The sequence below is a fragment of the Piliocolobus tephrosceles genome, chromosome 13, assembly GCF_002776525.5.
Source record: "Piliocolobus tephrosceles isolate RC106 chromosome 13, ASM277652v3, whole genome shotgun sequence".
Classification (NCBI taxonomy): domain Eukaryota; kingdom Metazoa; phylum Chordata; class Mammalia; order Primates; family Cercopithecidae; genus Piliocolobus; species Piliocolobus tephrosceles.
This window is the reverse complement of record NC_045446.1, coordinates 28,769,818-28,784,236: the sequence shown is the minus strand read 5'-3', so window position 1 is coordinate 28,784,236 and position 14,419 is coordinate 28,769,818. Positions and strand designations below refer to the sequence as shown.

The following is a 14,419-nucleotide window of genomic DNA, read 5'->3' as shown; positions in this document are numbered from 1 at the left end:
CTGAGTGAGCGGGGGTATCGAGCACAGGAGCAGAAAAACAGGAGGAAGCTGTTAGCCATCTCAGAGTTGTTGTGTGATCTTTGTCCCCCAAAAAATCTTCACTCAGCAAGTAAGTCAATAATCAGTGATTACCTGCAGTTTCTTTCTCTGACTTCTTTGGTAGCTCTTCTGCTTATTGAAACAGGTAAGCAGATAAAAGTATTTAAAAATAATATATCTCCCTTTCCCGTAACTTTTCTTGCTCATTTTCCTTCCCCTCTTCCTTTCTTTCATAAGTGCTAGTAATAGAGATAGAAGAGTCCAACGCAGGCAGGTCACTTGAGGCCAGGAGTTCAAGACCAGCCTGGCCAACAGGATGAAACCCTGTTTCTACCCAAAAAATAAAAAAAAAAAAAAATTAGCAGGGTGTGGTGGCGCATGCCTGTAGTCCCAGCTACTTGAGAGGCTGAGGCATGACAATCACTTAAACCCAGGAAGCGGAGGTTGCAGTGAGCTGAGATCACACCACTGCACTCCAGCCTGAGTGACAGAGCAAGACTGTCTCAAAAAAGAGAGAGAAACACCATTGAATGGGAGAGGAGTGTCTAAATATTCTAGTTTTTTAGCAATCCTTGGTTTCTTTCTTCTGTCCTCATTACTGGAGTTTTAGCAGCCATTGTAATATACAGGTAACATGCACCTGTAACTATGTGGAAAACATGAGATAGAGAATCTGCAGATGTGAGTCGCACTGGGCAAAGAGGGAGTGTCCTATAAAACCTCTGAGGTGGAACTCAGATAAAGTGCATTCATGTTCTTGGTGTGTCAGGAACCAGCTGTAAACCTAGGGCTCATTATGCAACTCTCTGAAGCTCAGCTTTCTTCTTCATCGGTAGGAACAGTAACTAACCCCTGCCTTACTATCCCTCCCTAGCAGGTTGTTGTGAAAACCCAATGAGATCAGCATGTGAAACTGCTTGGCCAAACTGCAAGGAACTAAATATATCACCATTGTTATTCCTCGGCTTTTGTCCTGCTATTCCGCAGGCCAAGATTGTAAAATGTAGCCATTTTTTAAACTCAAGCAGCAAGAAATGGCCTTTGAGGTTTCTTTCTTCTTTTATTCTTCAGGTGAAATGAAAGGGAATGAGACATTCAACAACAAGTCTCAATGTGTGGTGTGTAACAAACACACCCAGCCCCACAGAGGCAGCTTCCCTGGGGCAATCTCAGAGTTCGCTCATGGGACGGGCAAAACCAGAGGAGAAATGACAGCAGGTGTTCTTGCATTGCCATTCTTGTCCAGGCTGATCCGCTTCCCAGAGAGAAACAGCGCCATTTCCAGGATTGTCAGGCCAGCCCTCCTCTTTCAGGACCAATCACAGCCCACTCAATAAGGTATTAACCCTGTGGAGCTTTCGGTACTGCAACATACCTCCCAGGAAATGGGCTTGGGCTTAATCACTCAGCAGAGATGAGGACGCAGGTAGTACCTATATCAAACAACCTTGAGAAAGATGACGTGCAGGTACCAAAGAGAGTGGCAATTCCCCTGTAAGAGTCCCCTTTGCTAACTCACCAATGTTTCTCAGTCCCAGGAAGCCAAGTGGCATTGCAGTTAACATAACCTTGGTCTTTTGGCAGACAAGAATTGGGGTTTCTCTTCTACCCAGTAGCAGAAGTGTCCAGGTCTGAGGCTTGCTCTAATGATGTTCCTTTTTCCCATCAATGAAATGGGAAAATAAGATCTTGGGGTGTTGTGGGGGGATCTTAAAGATTAAGCGCATGGAATACTCTCAGCACACTGCCTGACGTGTAGAAAGTATGCTAAAAATGTTAAATTGTGTCTACCAGAAAGCCCTTCAGGGACTCCCCAATTTGATCCCTAAAAAAACCTTGACCTGAGGTAGAAGCTGAGATCCTGAATGGATCCTGAATGGGAGTAGCCCTGTTTTACATGATGTAAGAGCAAAGTTTCACCTGTTTGCCCACACGGGAGAGAGCAAGAAAGGAAAGAGAAGACAGCTGCATGGATGAAGACCTTGCGCAGTGCAGTGACTTCTCCTTAGCGAGCCTGCCCCCAGATCTTCAGGAAGATCAATGAACTTATGATATTTTGTTCCAAATGCAGGCAGAGGGGTGGTTAAGGCACCGAACTTCACACCCATACTGATGTGTGTTGGAGCCAAAGTCACAACTGTGAAAGTAGGAAGTGGACACAGAGACAAGTTTGTGGCACAAAGCTCCAGGGACTCTCAGGAATAGAGGGAAAGTCTTTGAACCTCCCCGCCACCGAGACCACACAATAGGAATACAAATAGGAATTTGGGCTAAGTCTAATTGGATCTCAAAAAAACAGGTGGCTTCAACTGACAACAGGGTACATCCTTATTATCATCATGATCATCACCATCACTGCCATCACCAACATCATCAAATGACATTGTCTGCCTATGGGATGCAAAAAGCTGATTTTAGGCAACCAAAGCTGGGGCCCTAGAAGCTAACACATTCTTAACCAGGGCTGCATTACCTAAGAACTTCTGTTTTTTCACCTAACTGATTGTGGAAATATAAAACTACCTCTACACTCACTATTCCCCATCAGTGAATGTCTATAAGTTATCCCTTGCCTTTTCCTACTTTTGCCAGCCATTTTTCAGTCCACCAGCAATGGCTTTTCCTGGGTCTGGAAGTCTCTCAGTCTCCCACTTAGGTGGCTCACTATTCCGAAGCTACTTTTCTGCACTGCAGTAAGCCCCCAGTTATAAATTACTTACCTGCTGGCCATCATTTTAATGTAAATGGATTTTAAAAAGCAGCAAAGGAATATATTTTCATTTGGAGTTAAAGCATCCATTTTTTATTTGAGCATGAGCCTGGTCTAGGAGAGATGGCAGAAGAATGGCTCCAAGGCTAATATGGTTAATGATTATGACGGAGATCCCATGAGCAGCTGATATTTCACTTAGAGCCATCTCGATCTGGGCTTTGCTGGCTGCAGTACTTTCTTTTTTTCACAGCTACTTCCATTAACACCCACCGCCTATGAAGGAACCATTACGATAATATCTCAGCTTTCGGCAGCCTCGATTGGTCTTGACACATTATCACCCTCAGAGCTTAGCCACGTCGCACTAAGTCCTATTTATAATAACCTTTGGCAGGAGCCACCAAAATAAAACCTGGTACTTATGAACTACCTTTCATCTGAGGAAATCAGAAAGCTTTATAAGCTTAATTAAGCTTCAGCATCTATCTGACTGATGAGATATGTGGGGCCTTGGAAAGCTAAGGAGGCACAGAATCACTAATTGTGCACCGGATAAATCTCTAGGCGGCAATGAAGAACAGAAATCAACAAAGAAGAATGAGAGTCACCTTTTTTAGTGGGAGTGTTTGTTGAGTGAAATTTTTCAGGGTGGGTTGAGACCAACCACCACAGGTTATTGATGAAGGGGCCATGGAGGGTCTCTAATGAGGGGCCTCTCAATCTAGGGAGGGGGCCTGAGATTTACTTCTTTTGCCAAAAGAGGATTAAGCTAATTCAACACACTGAAGGGCTTTCAAGGATAAAGAAATCGAGCTCCTGAAAGATGTGGTAATCTGCCTGTGGGCACAGGGCTGTTGAGCTCACACACTGCTCCCTCTACTTGACTGAATCTCCCACCCCACCTGGATACCTCCACCTCCCCTTCAAGACTCATCTTTAACACCTGCCTCCTCGGTGAAGCCTTCCTGGACTTCCCCAGCAGAATCAGTCACTCCCTATTCTATGCTCCTCCGTGTGCTTTCTATTTCCGTAATAGCTATAGCAATTGACATTTACTGAGGCCTTTCTAAGTGCTTAAGGTACATCTCATCCATACAATAATGAGGCAGATACAGTTACCATCTCCATTTTACAGATGAGTTAAGTAGTCCAGAGAGGCTAAGTGATTTTCCCAAGATGGTACAGCTCATAGGTGCAAGACTCAGCCTGGCTGCAGAGCACATGTTCCCAAACATTAAACCACACGACTTCCCCGGAAGCCCAGTTGTAATGGAAGAGATCTGTTTGTTTATCAGTCAGCCTCCTTCCTTAGTTCGTGAGCTCTGATGTGAAAGGGTATGTCATTTAGGAGATTTGGGGCTGCAAACAAAGAAACCCCAACTCAGAGTAGCTTAAACCATAGGAAGTCTAGAGGAAGGACATTTCCAGAGTTGATTAACTTGGGGGCTTGGTGACATCAACAAGGATCCAGGTTCTTTCCATCTTTCTACTCTGCCTTCCTGATTGTGTGAATTTAGTTCCCCTTGCATTAACATGACTTCCTCAGTTCCAGGCCTCCCATCCAGCCTTGCCATATCTTTCTTGTGTCTCTGTAAGAGTACAGATATATTTTCCAGAAACCTCCCACTGGGCTTCCCCCGTAACGTTCACTGGCCAGAATCATCTCACATGCCTATACCTTAACCAGTCACTACAAGGAATTGAAAGCACCATGACTGGTTTAACCCAATAAGGATTCAGCATCCCTTAAAGGTCAAAGGCACAGATAATGAAGGTGGAGACCTGCCAAGAAGGAGGAAAGGAAGGTGGAGGATGAAAAGAAGACAACAAACATTCCCTGATGCAGGTGTGAAGGAAGATCTGATGCCCAATCACTTATTCCTCAGTCCTTTGGCCTTTACATGTGGGCAATAAATGTCTGTTGAACTAAATTATAGTACAGAAATTCATGTTTCCAAATGCCCAGTCCAGAATTCTTACCATCATACTCTGTAATCAGGACTGAAATATGTGTTGGCAACTGCTCTAAAATTTACTAAATTGATTCACCAGTGCTCCAACCTTTAGATTCGAGTCTTTAACACTAGTGCCTGCAGGAACGTTTGCAAAGCAGGTCCAAAAGAGAGCTAGGTGGAATAACGAGAATCGTAAAAATGTTAGTCTCACCATAATTTACAAGGTTCGTGTCAACTATGACTTTCTTTCCAGAAACACAATATGTTCTTAAAAGTGGGACTTGTTCAAGCAGGTAGGTTAATTGCATTCAAAGATTACTCTATCTCCTGACCTCCTTCCAGCTCTCCAGTAGGATGTATCTGGAACCAGGCATCAATATACCCGCCCTCGACAGCCGGGAATGTGAGAATGAGATCACTTAAGCAATTTTTGGAAGACCCAGATCATAGTCAAATAGAGATACCAAGAAAAGGAAACTGATCCCCAACCAGAAACATCATGTACCCTGGGGTAGAAAAGATGGGAAGGAAGGAGTGTCTTAGTTCAGGCTTACTATAACAGAGTGCCATTGGCTGGGGTAGTTTAAACAACAAACATCTGGCCAGGCGCAGGGGCTCACACCTGTAATCCCAGCACTCTGAGAGGCCAAGGTGGGTGGATCACTTGAGACCAGGAGTTTGAGACCAGCCTGGCCAACATGGAGAAACCCCGTCTCTACCAAAAATACAAAAAAAAAAATTAGCTGGACGTAATGGCAGTGGCACACGCCTGTAATCCCAGTTACTTGGGAGGCTGAGGCAAGAAAATCGGTGTAGGTTGCAGTGAGCCGAGATTGTGCCACTGTACTCTAGCCTGGGCGATAGAACAAGACTCTGTCTCAAAAATATATATATATACACACACACACACACACATATACATACACATATATATACATTTTTTTAATATATACGTGTGTGTGTATATATACGTGTGTGTATGTGTGTGTGTGTGTGTGTGTGTGTATATATATATACACACACATGGAGATTGGGAAGTCCAGGATCAAGGTGTCAGAAGACTGGGTGTCTAGTGAGGCTACTCTTCCTGGATCATAGGCAGCGGTATTCTTTCTGGGTCCTCACATGATGAAAAGAGAGCTGGAGAGCTTATTGGGGTCTCTTTGATAAGGACACTAATCTCATTTATGAGAGCTGTACCCTCATGATTTAATTGCCTCCCAAAGACCTTACCTCCTAATGCCACCATATTGGGAGTTAGGTTCTCAACATATGAATCTATGGCGCGGGGAGGAACACAAATATTCAGTCCATAACAGAGATATATAAATAATAAAATTATAGCCCAGAGGGTTAGAAAACTCCCCAGGGTCAAACAGTAGTGGCCAATGTAGGAGTCACATCACTTTAACGGAATACTATACTCATCTCTGACATCTTTTTTCCCCTGTCTTCCTTTTCGTAGAAGTATGTGGAGGGGTACATTTGTAGGCCTCTGTTTTTTCCAGGGGCTTATAACTCAGGACATCCAGAAAAGGTCAGGATTGAAGGAGGCAGAGTAGTGAGAAGAAGCCAGAAGCTGTCTGCCCGAGGCTGGCTGGAGGCTCTGGGCTTTTAACAAGAGTTACACTGGGAACCTTGGTAGAAGCCAGGTGGTCCAGCTCCATGGAGAAGAAATATTGCAAAATTATCAGGAAAGACACCACTTCAGGCATAAAGCAGGTGCATTGAGCTAGAACACCACCTGTGTTAGGTCTCTCAAGACCAAGGGAGGCTTGATAGAGGCCAGCAACAAGAGAAGGAAGACATCTCCATTTGAGCAATGAAACTGGGAAATAGAAAGGAAATAGAAAGCAAAAAGAACAACAACAGCTATAATATAGTGAACACTTAGATGGTCTTTTAAGCACTTTAAATATAAGCACTAATTTAACCATCACAATAATCTATAAGATTTGTTCCTATTAATTACTAGTAATCATTAGATACTGTATATTTTTATAATTTTTGTTAGTAATACTAGTAATACTATTCTTATTGCATTTGACAGATATATCCACTGAGGCACAAAGGGGTTAAGTGACTTATCCAAGGTCACATGCCTGGTAAGTGGCAGGACTGGGTTTTCAATAAGATAATCTGGCTTGACAGTTCACACTTTAAACCATTTCACTTGGGAACAAACCCCAGAGAATAGATGAAACCAAAATTTCATCTGAGTTGAATCTATTTTGATTTAATGTAATAATTTCTGCACCTGACATTTCCCTAGCAACTTATAATTTACAAAGGGTCTGGTCCCCATCATTTTGGAATCTCAGCCCTGCCACTTCCTTGCTGCATGACCTCATTCCACTGACTGGCTAAGCTTCCACTTCCCCATCTGTAAAGTGGGGATAATAATACTTGCTGGGAGGATTTCATGAGACAAAGCACATGCAAGGTTTAGCTCCACACAAAGCCCATAATAAGAACTCAATAAGTGTTTGCTGCCACTGGTGCTGTGGTTATTATTAATATTTCACTTGAGCTGCATGACAACTCTGTGAGTTCGGAAGGATTTACTAACTTATTTCTCAGGTTCTGAAACTGAAACTCATAGAAAGTAAATAACTAGCCCAAGGAACAAGCCAGAAAGTGCTAATGCCAGACTTGGAAAATATTCCAACTCCAAGCCTCCTCCCCTGCTTCCAACCCTCAACTCCACCTCCTCTCTTTTCCCCAGGAGGCACCATTACATGAACTAGATCATTCTTCAAACAGGACTGTGGGAAAGTTTGAAGATATTGGAAGTCCAGGCTCAGGGATAAATTCTAAGGAGAATTAAGAAAGTCATAAAGGTGCAAATAGTTGCCCAAGCAACTGCCAGAGGGCAGAAGTGACTGAGGTTGCACATGGTGATTAACTATGCTACCCCATAGAGCCAAAGTGGTTTGGCCACAGATGGCAGGGGAGCATCCTCAGGCCAGAAAATAAAGGAGAATGGGAGTATTTTCATCTAACAGCTAAACAGAGGCATGTTTTTAAACGCTGTCTCAAATAATCAAATACCATTCCAAAACTGCATTCCACTTTGAGGAAGGGGCAGTGTTTGTTCCTTTGGTTTTCTGTATTTGTGCATTTCAATTAATTTGTTAAAGTTTCAATTAATGCATCCTGTTCTTGTACATGATGCATTCAGTCCTATGGCTATAGGCAGAGGGCTGCTCAATGATAAAATTAGTCCATCTTATGAGGTGTACGGTCTTAGTCAACTTCTTTAAGCCTGGTTTTTGTTTTTGGGTTTTTTTTTCATCAGTATCAGTAATATGATTGGGAGATTCCAGGATTTCTAGTCTCTGGACTGGGAGCCAGTCCTCCCAGAATTAAAATCATGTGCTTCCCCTCACATATGTTATGCAGAACCCTCACCGATATTTTTTCTTTTTAAAATTAATGGAAGTTCTTATTTTGTATTCTTTAATCAGTTGAACAATAACCCGCAACCCTTGGACCAAATTATTTTGTATTCTTTAGTAGTAAGGTGTTTAATAAAAAAAAAAAAAAAACTTGATACATGCTACTTTCAGAGCTTCATCTCATTAGCATTCTAACGATGTATCCAGCAAACTGTTGTTGAGCACACACTAAGTGCCAGGCACTGTGCCCAGGCAGCCATAAAACAATGGACAAGACAGGCTCCCCAGGAAGTTTACAATGGTAGTTACTTACAGCTTTTGTTAGCTGCCAAAAAGACAGAGACCCCAACCACTTTGGATTTCTCCATACCCCCTAGGACATAGCTTGGGACATAGTAAACATTTAATAGTCTTCCGAGTTTAACTTCAACAATTAATCATTCAGTTAAAAATGTATACTTTTCTCCAATTAGATGATACTCTACTTATGCCCACTAGGTGGCGATCTTGCTTATGGTTTGCCCACGCTGAAAGAGGCTGCCTTTCAAATACATACATATCCCAGTAGAAGTTAAACCAAAAGACAAAAAAATTAAATTTGTGTGCTTATTTAGTGTAATATACTATGTTAGGTGGTATAAGAAATAAAAGGTTAATAAGATGTAGTCCCTGCCTGCTAGGGAAAGACGAGGAGCTTGCACAGGGCAAAAAAATAAGACCTTTGAATGAATTAATATATTTTGATGTAACCATATGGAAGCCATAGTAATCTCATTATCAGATAAGAGTTATAAAATTGCATGATAAAGCCACCATGTGGTTGGGAACAGATTCAACAGTTCAGCCAATATATACTTAACCACACCAGTGAAAACACTTGACCGTATCCTGGGTCAGTGCTGGAACACTCCAAATGTGGTTTTTTGATGCCTCTGTTCAGCCATAAACATAAGAGTGTCTGCTCTCTCACCCTACAACGTTTTTTCTTTGGAGAAAAAAACATAATCAGTGCCAGTTGATGAGGCAGTCCAGTTGAAAACATTCATATGCACCTGATGGGGAGACGAAAGGAGAGAAAAGATACACCATGTAAGGAAACAGATTTCCAACTCTGGCCTTTGGGAGGTGGATTTCACCACGCCCCTGATCTTGTGTCTACCCTGGGTATCTCAGTGAGGATCTGGGACTCATTCTGAGGCAGAGGAGTAAGGGAGAGGGCTGACTGGCATCCAAGTGTTTTCCTAGTAAATGTAACCCAGAGGTGGCTGGAAGATGTGTTGGGGTGGAGAGGTTGTTCATTTTGTTTTGTTTGCTCCTTCACCACCTCCCCGCCCACTCTCCCCCCATCACCATTTCTTTGTTTTATGGCTGCCTGGGCACAGTAAATCAAATGCAGTATGGGATAGAGGTTTTCTTTTTTTCTTTTCATTTGAAAACTCCATTTAATTGAAAAATCACATTTGGGGAACAAAGTGGTTAAATGACAGTGAATTTCAAACTTGAGAATGCTGACTTGATTTTTAAAAAATACTGATCTTTCTTGATGGAGGGAAAATCAAGTGCATGCGGCCAGGAGACCTGAGTTTGACTTTTAGCTTCACCACTTGCTAACTGTGCAATCCTGAGCAACACCCATTCCTTCTCCGTGCCTCAGTTTCCTCATAGACAAAACGGTATCATTTCCTTCGAAAAGTCGTCCCTGACTCCCCTCTCCCCAACACGAGGTTGGATGGCTATAATCTCTCTTAGCAACCTGAGAGTCCCACTGGAATGTAAACTCCAGAGCATGGGACCGGGATCTGTGGATTTTGCTGCTGGTGAGCAAAACCAGAACCGAGGGGCAATCGCTGTGTTGAACGGATGCACGAATGAACGGGAGATGGCCTAGGTGTTCAAGGGCACGTTCACAGCGAGGCTTCATTCCCTGGGAGTCCCTTGGGAAAGGTAGAGGGCCAATAGTGATTGGTGCTGTTGTACGTGCTCAGAAAAGGGGGTGTCGGTTCAAAGTTGTTGGCTACGGAGAGTTCCTCTTTCCGCTGGAATCACATCCTCTGTGGCTCAGAGACATTCCCAGGGATTTACATAAAGCAGCGTGAATCACCCGGACAGACACTGAGAAAGCAAAGGGACTCTGCCTGATCCTAGCCTGGCGGAGCTCGGAGAGCGGTGGAAATTTGTCTGAAGTTTGCAGGAGACCTGGTGCTGCCTAGGCGAAGGGACCAGGCGACCACGACACCCCCCACGAGGGCCCAGGGCGCGTCCCTCCCGCCAGGCCCCAGACTCCAGCTCTGCGCCACCCCCTCCTACGCTCCGGCGCGGGCGCAGCCAGTCCGGCTTCCTCCAGGCCCCTAAGTCCCCGACCGAGTGTGGGGCCGCCTCTCCCGCTCGGAAGAAGCCATCGCCGCTTTAAGGGGAAGAGGAGGGGAAGGGGACGGGGGAGCGGGGGGCGGGGAGCGGCGGCGGAGGAGGGGGAGGGGGATCCCCCTCGCTCCCACGTGGTCCGGGCGCCTGTGAATCGCGCCCACCGGAGGGTCTCACAGCGAAATACAAAAGCAACTGGGAAGCGGCGGCGACGCGAGTTCCCAGCGCCGGGCGGAGCGCCGGACAGAGCCCCGCAGTGCCCCGCGGCCGCGATGGGGCCGAAGCGCCCGAAGCCCCGGAGCCCAACAACTGCCGGGCCCGCCTCGCCGCCGGGACCCGGGTGCCTGGGCTCGGCTTGAAGCGGTGGCGGCGCACCGGCACAGTAGCGGGAGCATGGGCAGGAGGATGCGGGGCGCCGCCGCCACCGCGGGGCTCTGGCTGCTGGCGCTGGGCTCGCTGCTGGTGCTGTGGGGAGGGCTCCTGCCGCCGAGGGCCGAGCTGCCCGCCTCCCGGCCGCCCGAAGACCGACTCCCACGGCGCCCGGCCCGGAGCGGCGGCCCCGCGCCCGCGCCTCGCTTCCCTCTGCCCCCGCCCCTGGCGTGGGACTCCCGCGGCGGCTCCCTGAAAACTTTCCGGGCGCTGCTCACCCTGGCGGCCGGCGCGGACGGCCCGCCCCGGCAGTCTCCGGGCGAGCGCAGGTGGCACGTGCCAGCCGGGCAGCCCCGGCCGGAGGAGAACGCCGCGGTGCACGGGGGCGTCTTCTGGAGCCGCGGCCTGGAGGAGCAGGTGCCCCGGGGCTTTTCGGAGGCCCAGGCGGCGGCGTGGCTGGAGGCGGCTCGCGGCGCCCGGGTGGTGGCCCTGGAGCGCGGGGGTTGCGGGCGCAGCTCCAACCGACTGGCCCGCTTTGCCGACGGCACCCGCGCCTGCGTGCGCTACGGCATCAACCCGGAGCAGATTCAGGGCGAGGCCCTGTCCTACTACCTGGCGCGCCTGCTGGGCCTCCAGCGCCACGTGCCGCCGCTGGCACTGGCCCGGGTGGAGGCTCGGGGCGCGCAGTGGGCGCAGGTGCAGGAGGAGCTGCGCTCTGCGCACTGGACCGAGGGCAGCGTGGTGAGCCTGACGCGTTGGCTGCCCAACCTCACGGACGTGGTAGTGCCCGCGCCCTGGCGGTCGGAGGACGGCCGTCTGCGCCCCCTCCGGGACGCCGGGGGTGAGCTGGCCAACCTCAGCCTGGCGGAGCTCGTGGACCTAGTACAATGGACCGACTTAATCCTCTTTGACTACCTGACAGCCAACTTCGACCGGCTCGTAAGCAACCTCTTCAGCCTGCAGTGGGACCCGCGCGTCATGCAGCGCGCCACCAGCAACCTGCACCGCGGTCCCGGCGGGGCGCTGGTCTTTCTGGACAACGAGGCGGGCTTGGTGCACGGCTACCGGGTGGCAGGCATGTGGGACAAGTATAACGAGCCGCTGTTGCAGTCAGTGTGCGTGTTCCGCGAGCGGACCGCGCGGCGCGTCCTGGAGCTGCACCGCGGACAGGACGCCGCGGCCCGGCTGCTGCGCCTCTACCGGCGCCACGAGCCTCGCTTCCCCGAGCTGGCCGCGCTCGCCGACCCCCACGCTCAGCTGCTACAGCGCCGCCTCGACTTCCTCGCCAAGCACATTTTGCACTGTAAGGCCAAGTACGGCCACCGGTCTGGGACTTAGTGTCATCCGGAGGAAAAGAGAAAGACCTGGGGCTGGGGTATGGATGATGGGGGGAAGGGCCGTTGCCTCTGCCACTGTCGGGGACCAGCCGGCCAACGCCCACCCGCAAAGGTGTCTAAAAACTTCAGCTCTTCACCCACTTGCCCCTTTCTTTCAATCCCACGCTGTTTCCTTTCAAAGTTCTGGGAGGACGAACTCACCGAGGCGAGAAGTGTAACATTCCCTCCACCCAGCTTATAAAAGGATTCTTTCCTGTGCCAGCACGGAGATTGGATCCGAAGAAACTGGCTACTGGGGTTTGGCCCCCGAGTGGCCTTCCCTGTGGGAGATGTACCCCATTCTTGGGCTCCCCTCATTCCCTTTCCGAAAAAGGAAAACTTCCGTTTGACCCGTTGAGCTAATTCTGCAATTTTCTACCAAACACAGCGCTGGTGGCCCCGGAGCAGGGCTGTGACATTGGCTGGTGGAGCCCCCTTCCTGTGTTCTCCCTTTGTTCCAGCGCCGCGATGGTGAGATCACTGTTCCAAGCAGGGGGACGGCTCCCGATAGGACAAAGAGAGCAGGACCTTCAGACTCTGGGGAGCCCTGCAGACCTTGACAATTTGCCTGACTCATTCCTGACCTCTTGTCATTTTGGCCTGAAGGCTACAAATTCAGGGCCAGCTGTATGCACTAAGTCAAATATAATGAATTTCTTCTTCCTCTCCCAACCGACCAAAATTTTGACAATGATGATATTCACCAGAAGGGGAAAAAAAAATCAGTTTTATGCACTTTATTTTGTTTTTATTTTAATTTTTTATTAAGAAAAACTTTTTTATTTTACAGAATTTACCTTCTCTGTATATATGTGCATAAAGTGTGGTGTAAATATACTAAACAAACTTATATTTCAATAAAAGGGAGTTTAAAATTTATAATTTAATTCCTGTGGTTTTAACTTGTTTGATATCTCTGATGCCCCATCTGCTTTCAGAATAAGATTTAGGTTTTCTTTCTTGTGGATGTGCTTTGAAAACAAAGGATGCATATCCATTCCGGTTGTGACTACGGAACTTACAGAATTGAACAAAGATAAGAGCAGACTCCCTGTCCTCACTCAGATGAACCTTGGTGCTGGAATTTGAGTTCAGCCTAGAATGTGGGGGTAGACGGGGAGAGAGATGGGAGGAAAGTGTTCTATTTCCTGGCAAATAAAACTTTGATATGAAAGGATTTCACTGTAATATATTCCTATATTAATCATTTGGCAAATATGATAGAACCAGATGTGGGGACTAAAGTATGACAAACACCCCCCTTTTTAAACTTAACTACAGTCGTCACATGTTGCAAATTATTTTCAGCATTGTAATTACAGTGCATCGCGATGTGTACAGATAATAAGCTGAGCCCACATTGGGAATGGGTAGAGAAAGTCATAAATTAATTCTTCTCTTTAATCTCCTGGCATAAATTCCAATGGATTCAGAAGATCATAATCTCCAACATCTGGACTCATCCAGTTCTCTGAAGAGGTTGTACTGTTTTCCGGGTACTAACTGCATGCATGGTCTCCTCAGAGCAGCCAGTGTGAGACCATGAAGGCGTACAGTATTTTGTGTATGACATTTGGACCCTTTTTAGGACTTCAAACAAATTAGTTTTGGATTTTTAACTCAAGAGGAAGAGGTTGATTTTTATTTTACAGCCCTTGGTGTTTTACTTTGGCATTTTCTTTGGTATCTGGGCCCAAGTGATCTTGCCTGTTACCTTCTTTTTATTTAATGACCTTTAACTCAAATCATCTTTTGGTTGCAACTTTAATAGTTTTTTATTTGACTTGCATTTGTAAACCTAGGGTTTTATAGACTCAGAAAGCTATTAAATCTCTGTGGGTTCCCCTTCTCACTCTGCATTACAACGGAGTGTGTAATTTAACTATTTAATGTCATCCTTACGTTTTCAGTGCCTTTTGCTAAGCCAAATCTTAGCCTTAAAAAAAAAAAAAAGTCCTGAAACTATCTGTGGTGTAAGTCAAGTGTTTGCACAGTATAGCCATAGAATGTACTGATAATGGGAAATTTATCTTTTTTCAAGATATTGTTAATGGGATACCTCTTATAATTACATCTTTCAGAAAGAAACATTTTCCATTTCTGGTGATTATTTCACTATTAGATTTGCTGCTTTAGTTAATGGAGGCTGTTCCAACAACAGGACAAGTATTCAGCAACCTGCATTTTTACCCAACATACTCATGGAGG

The 14,419-nt window shown here is 46.8% G+C and overlaps 1 protein-coding gene across 1 annotated transcript; it reads left to right on the top strand.

Annotated features, from left to right (window-relative positions):
• The first annotated feature begins 10,566 nt into the window (after positions 1 to 10,566).
• Positions 10,567 to 13,098, top strand: FJX1 (four-jointed box kinase 1). Its single transcript, XM_023185544.3, has one exon. It carries the CDS (start codon positions 10,860 to 10,862, stop codon positions 12,171 to 12,173), a length of 1,314 nt encoding a protein of 437 aa, XP_023041312.1. The 5' UTR covers positions 10,567 to 10,859; the 3' UTR covers positions 12,174 to 13,098.
• Positions 13,099 to 14,419: the final 1,321 nt, after the last annotated feature.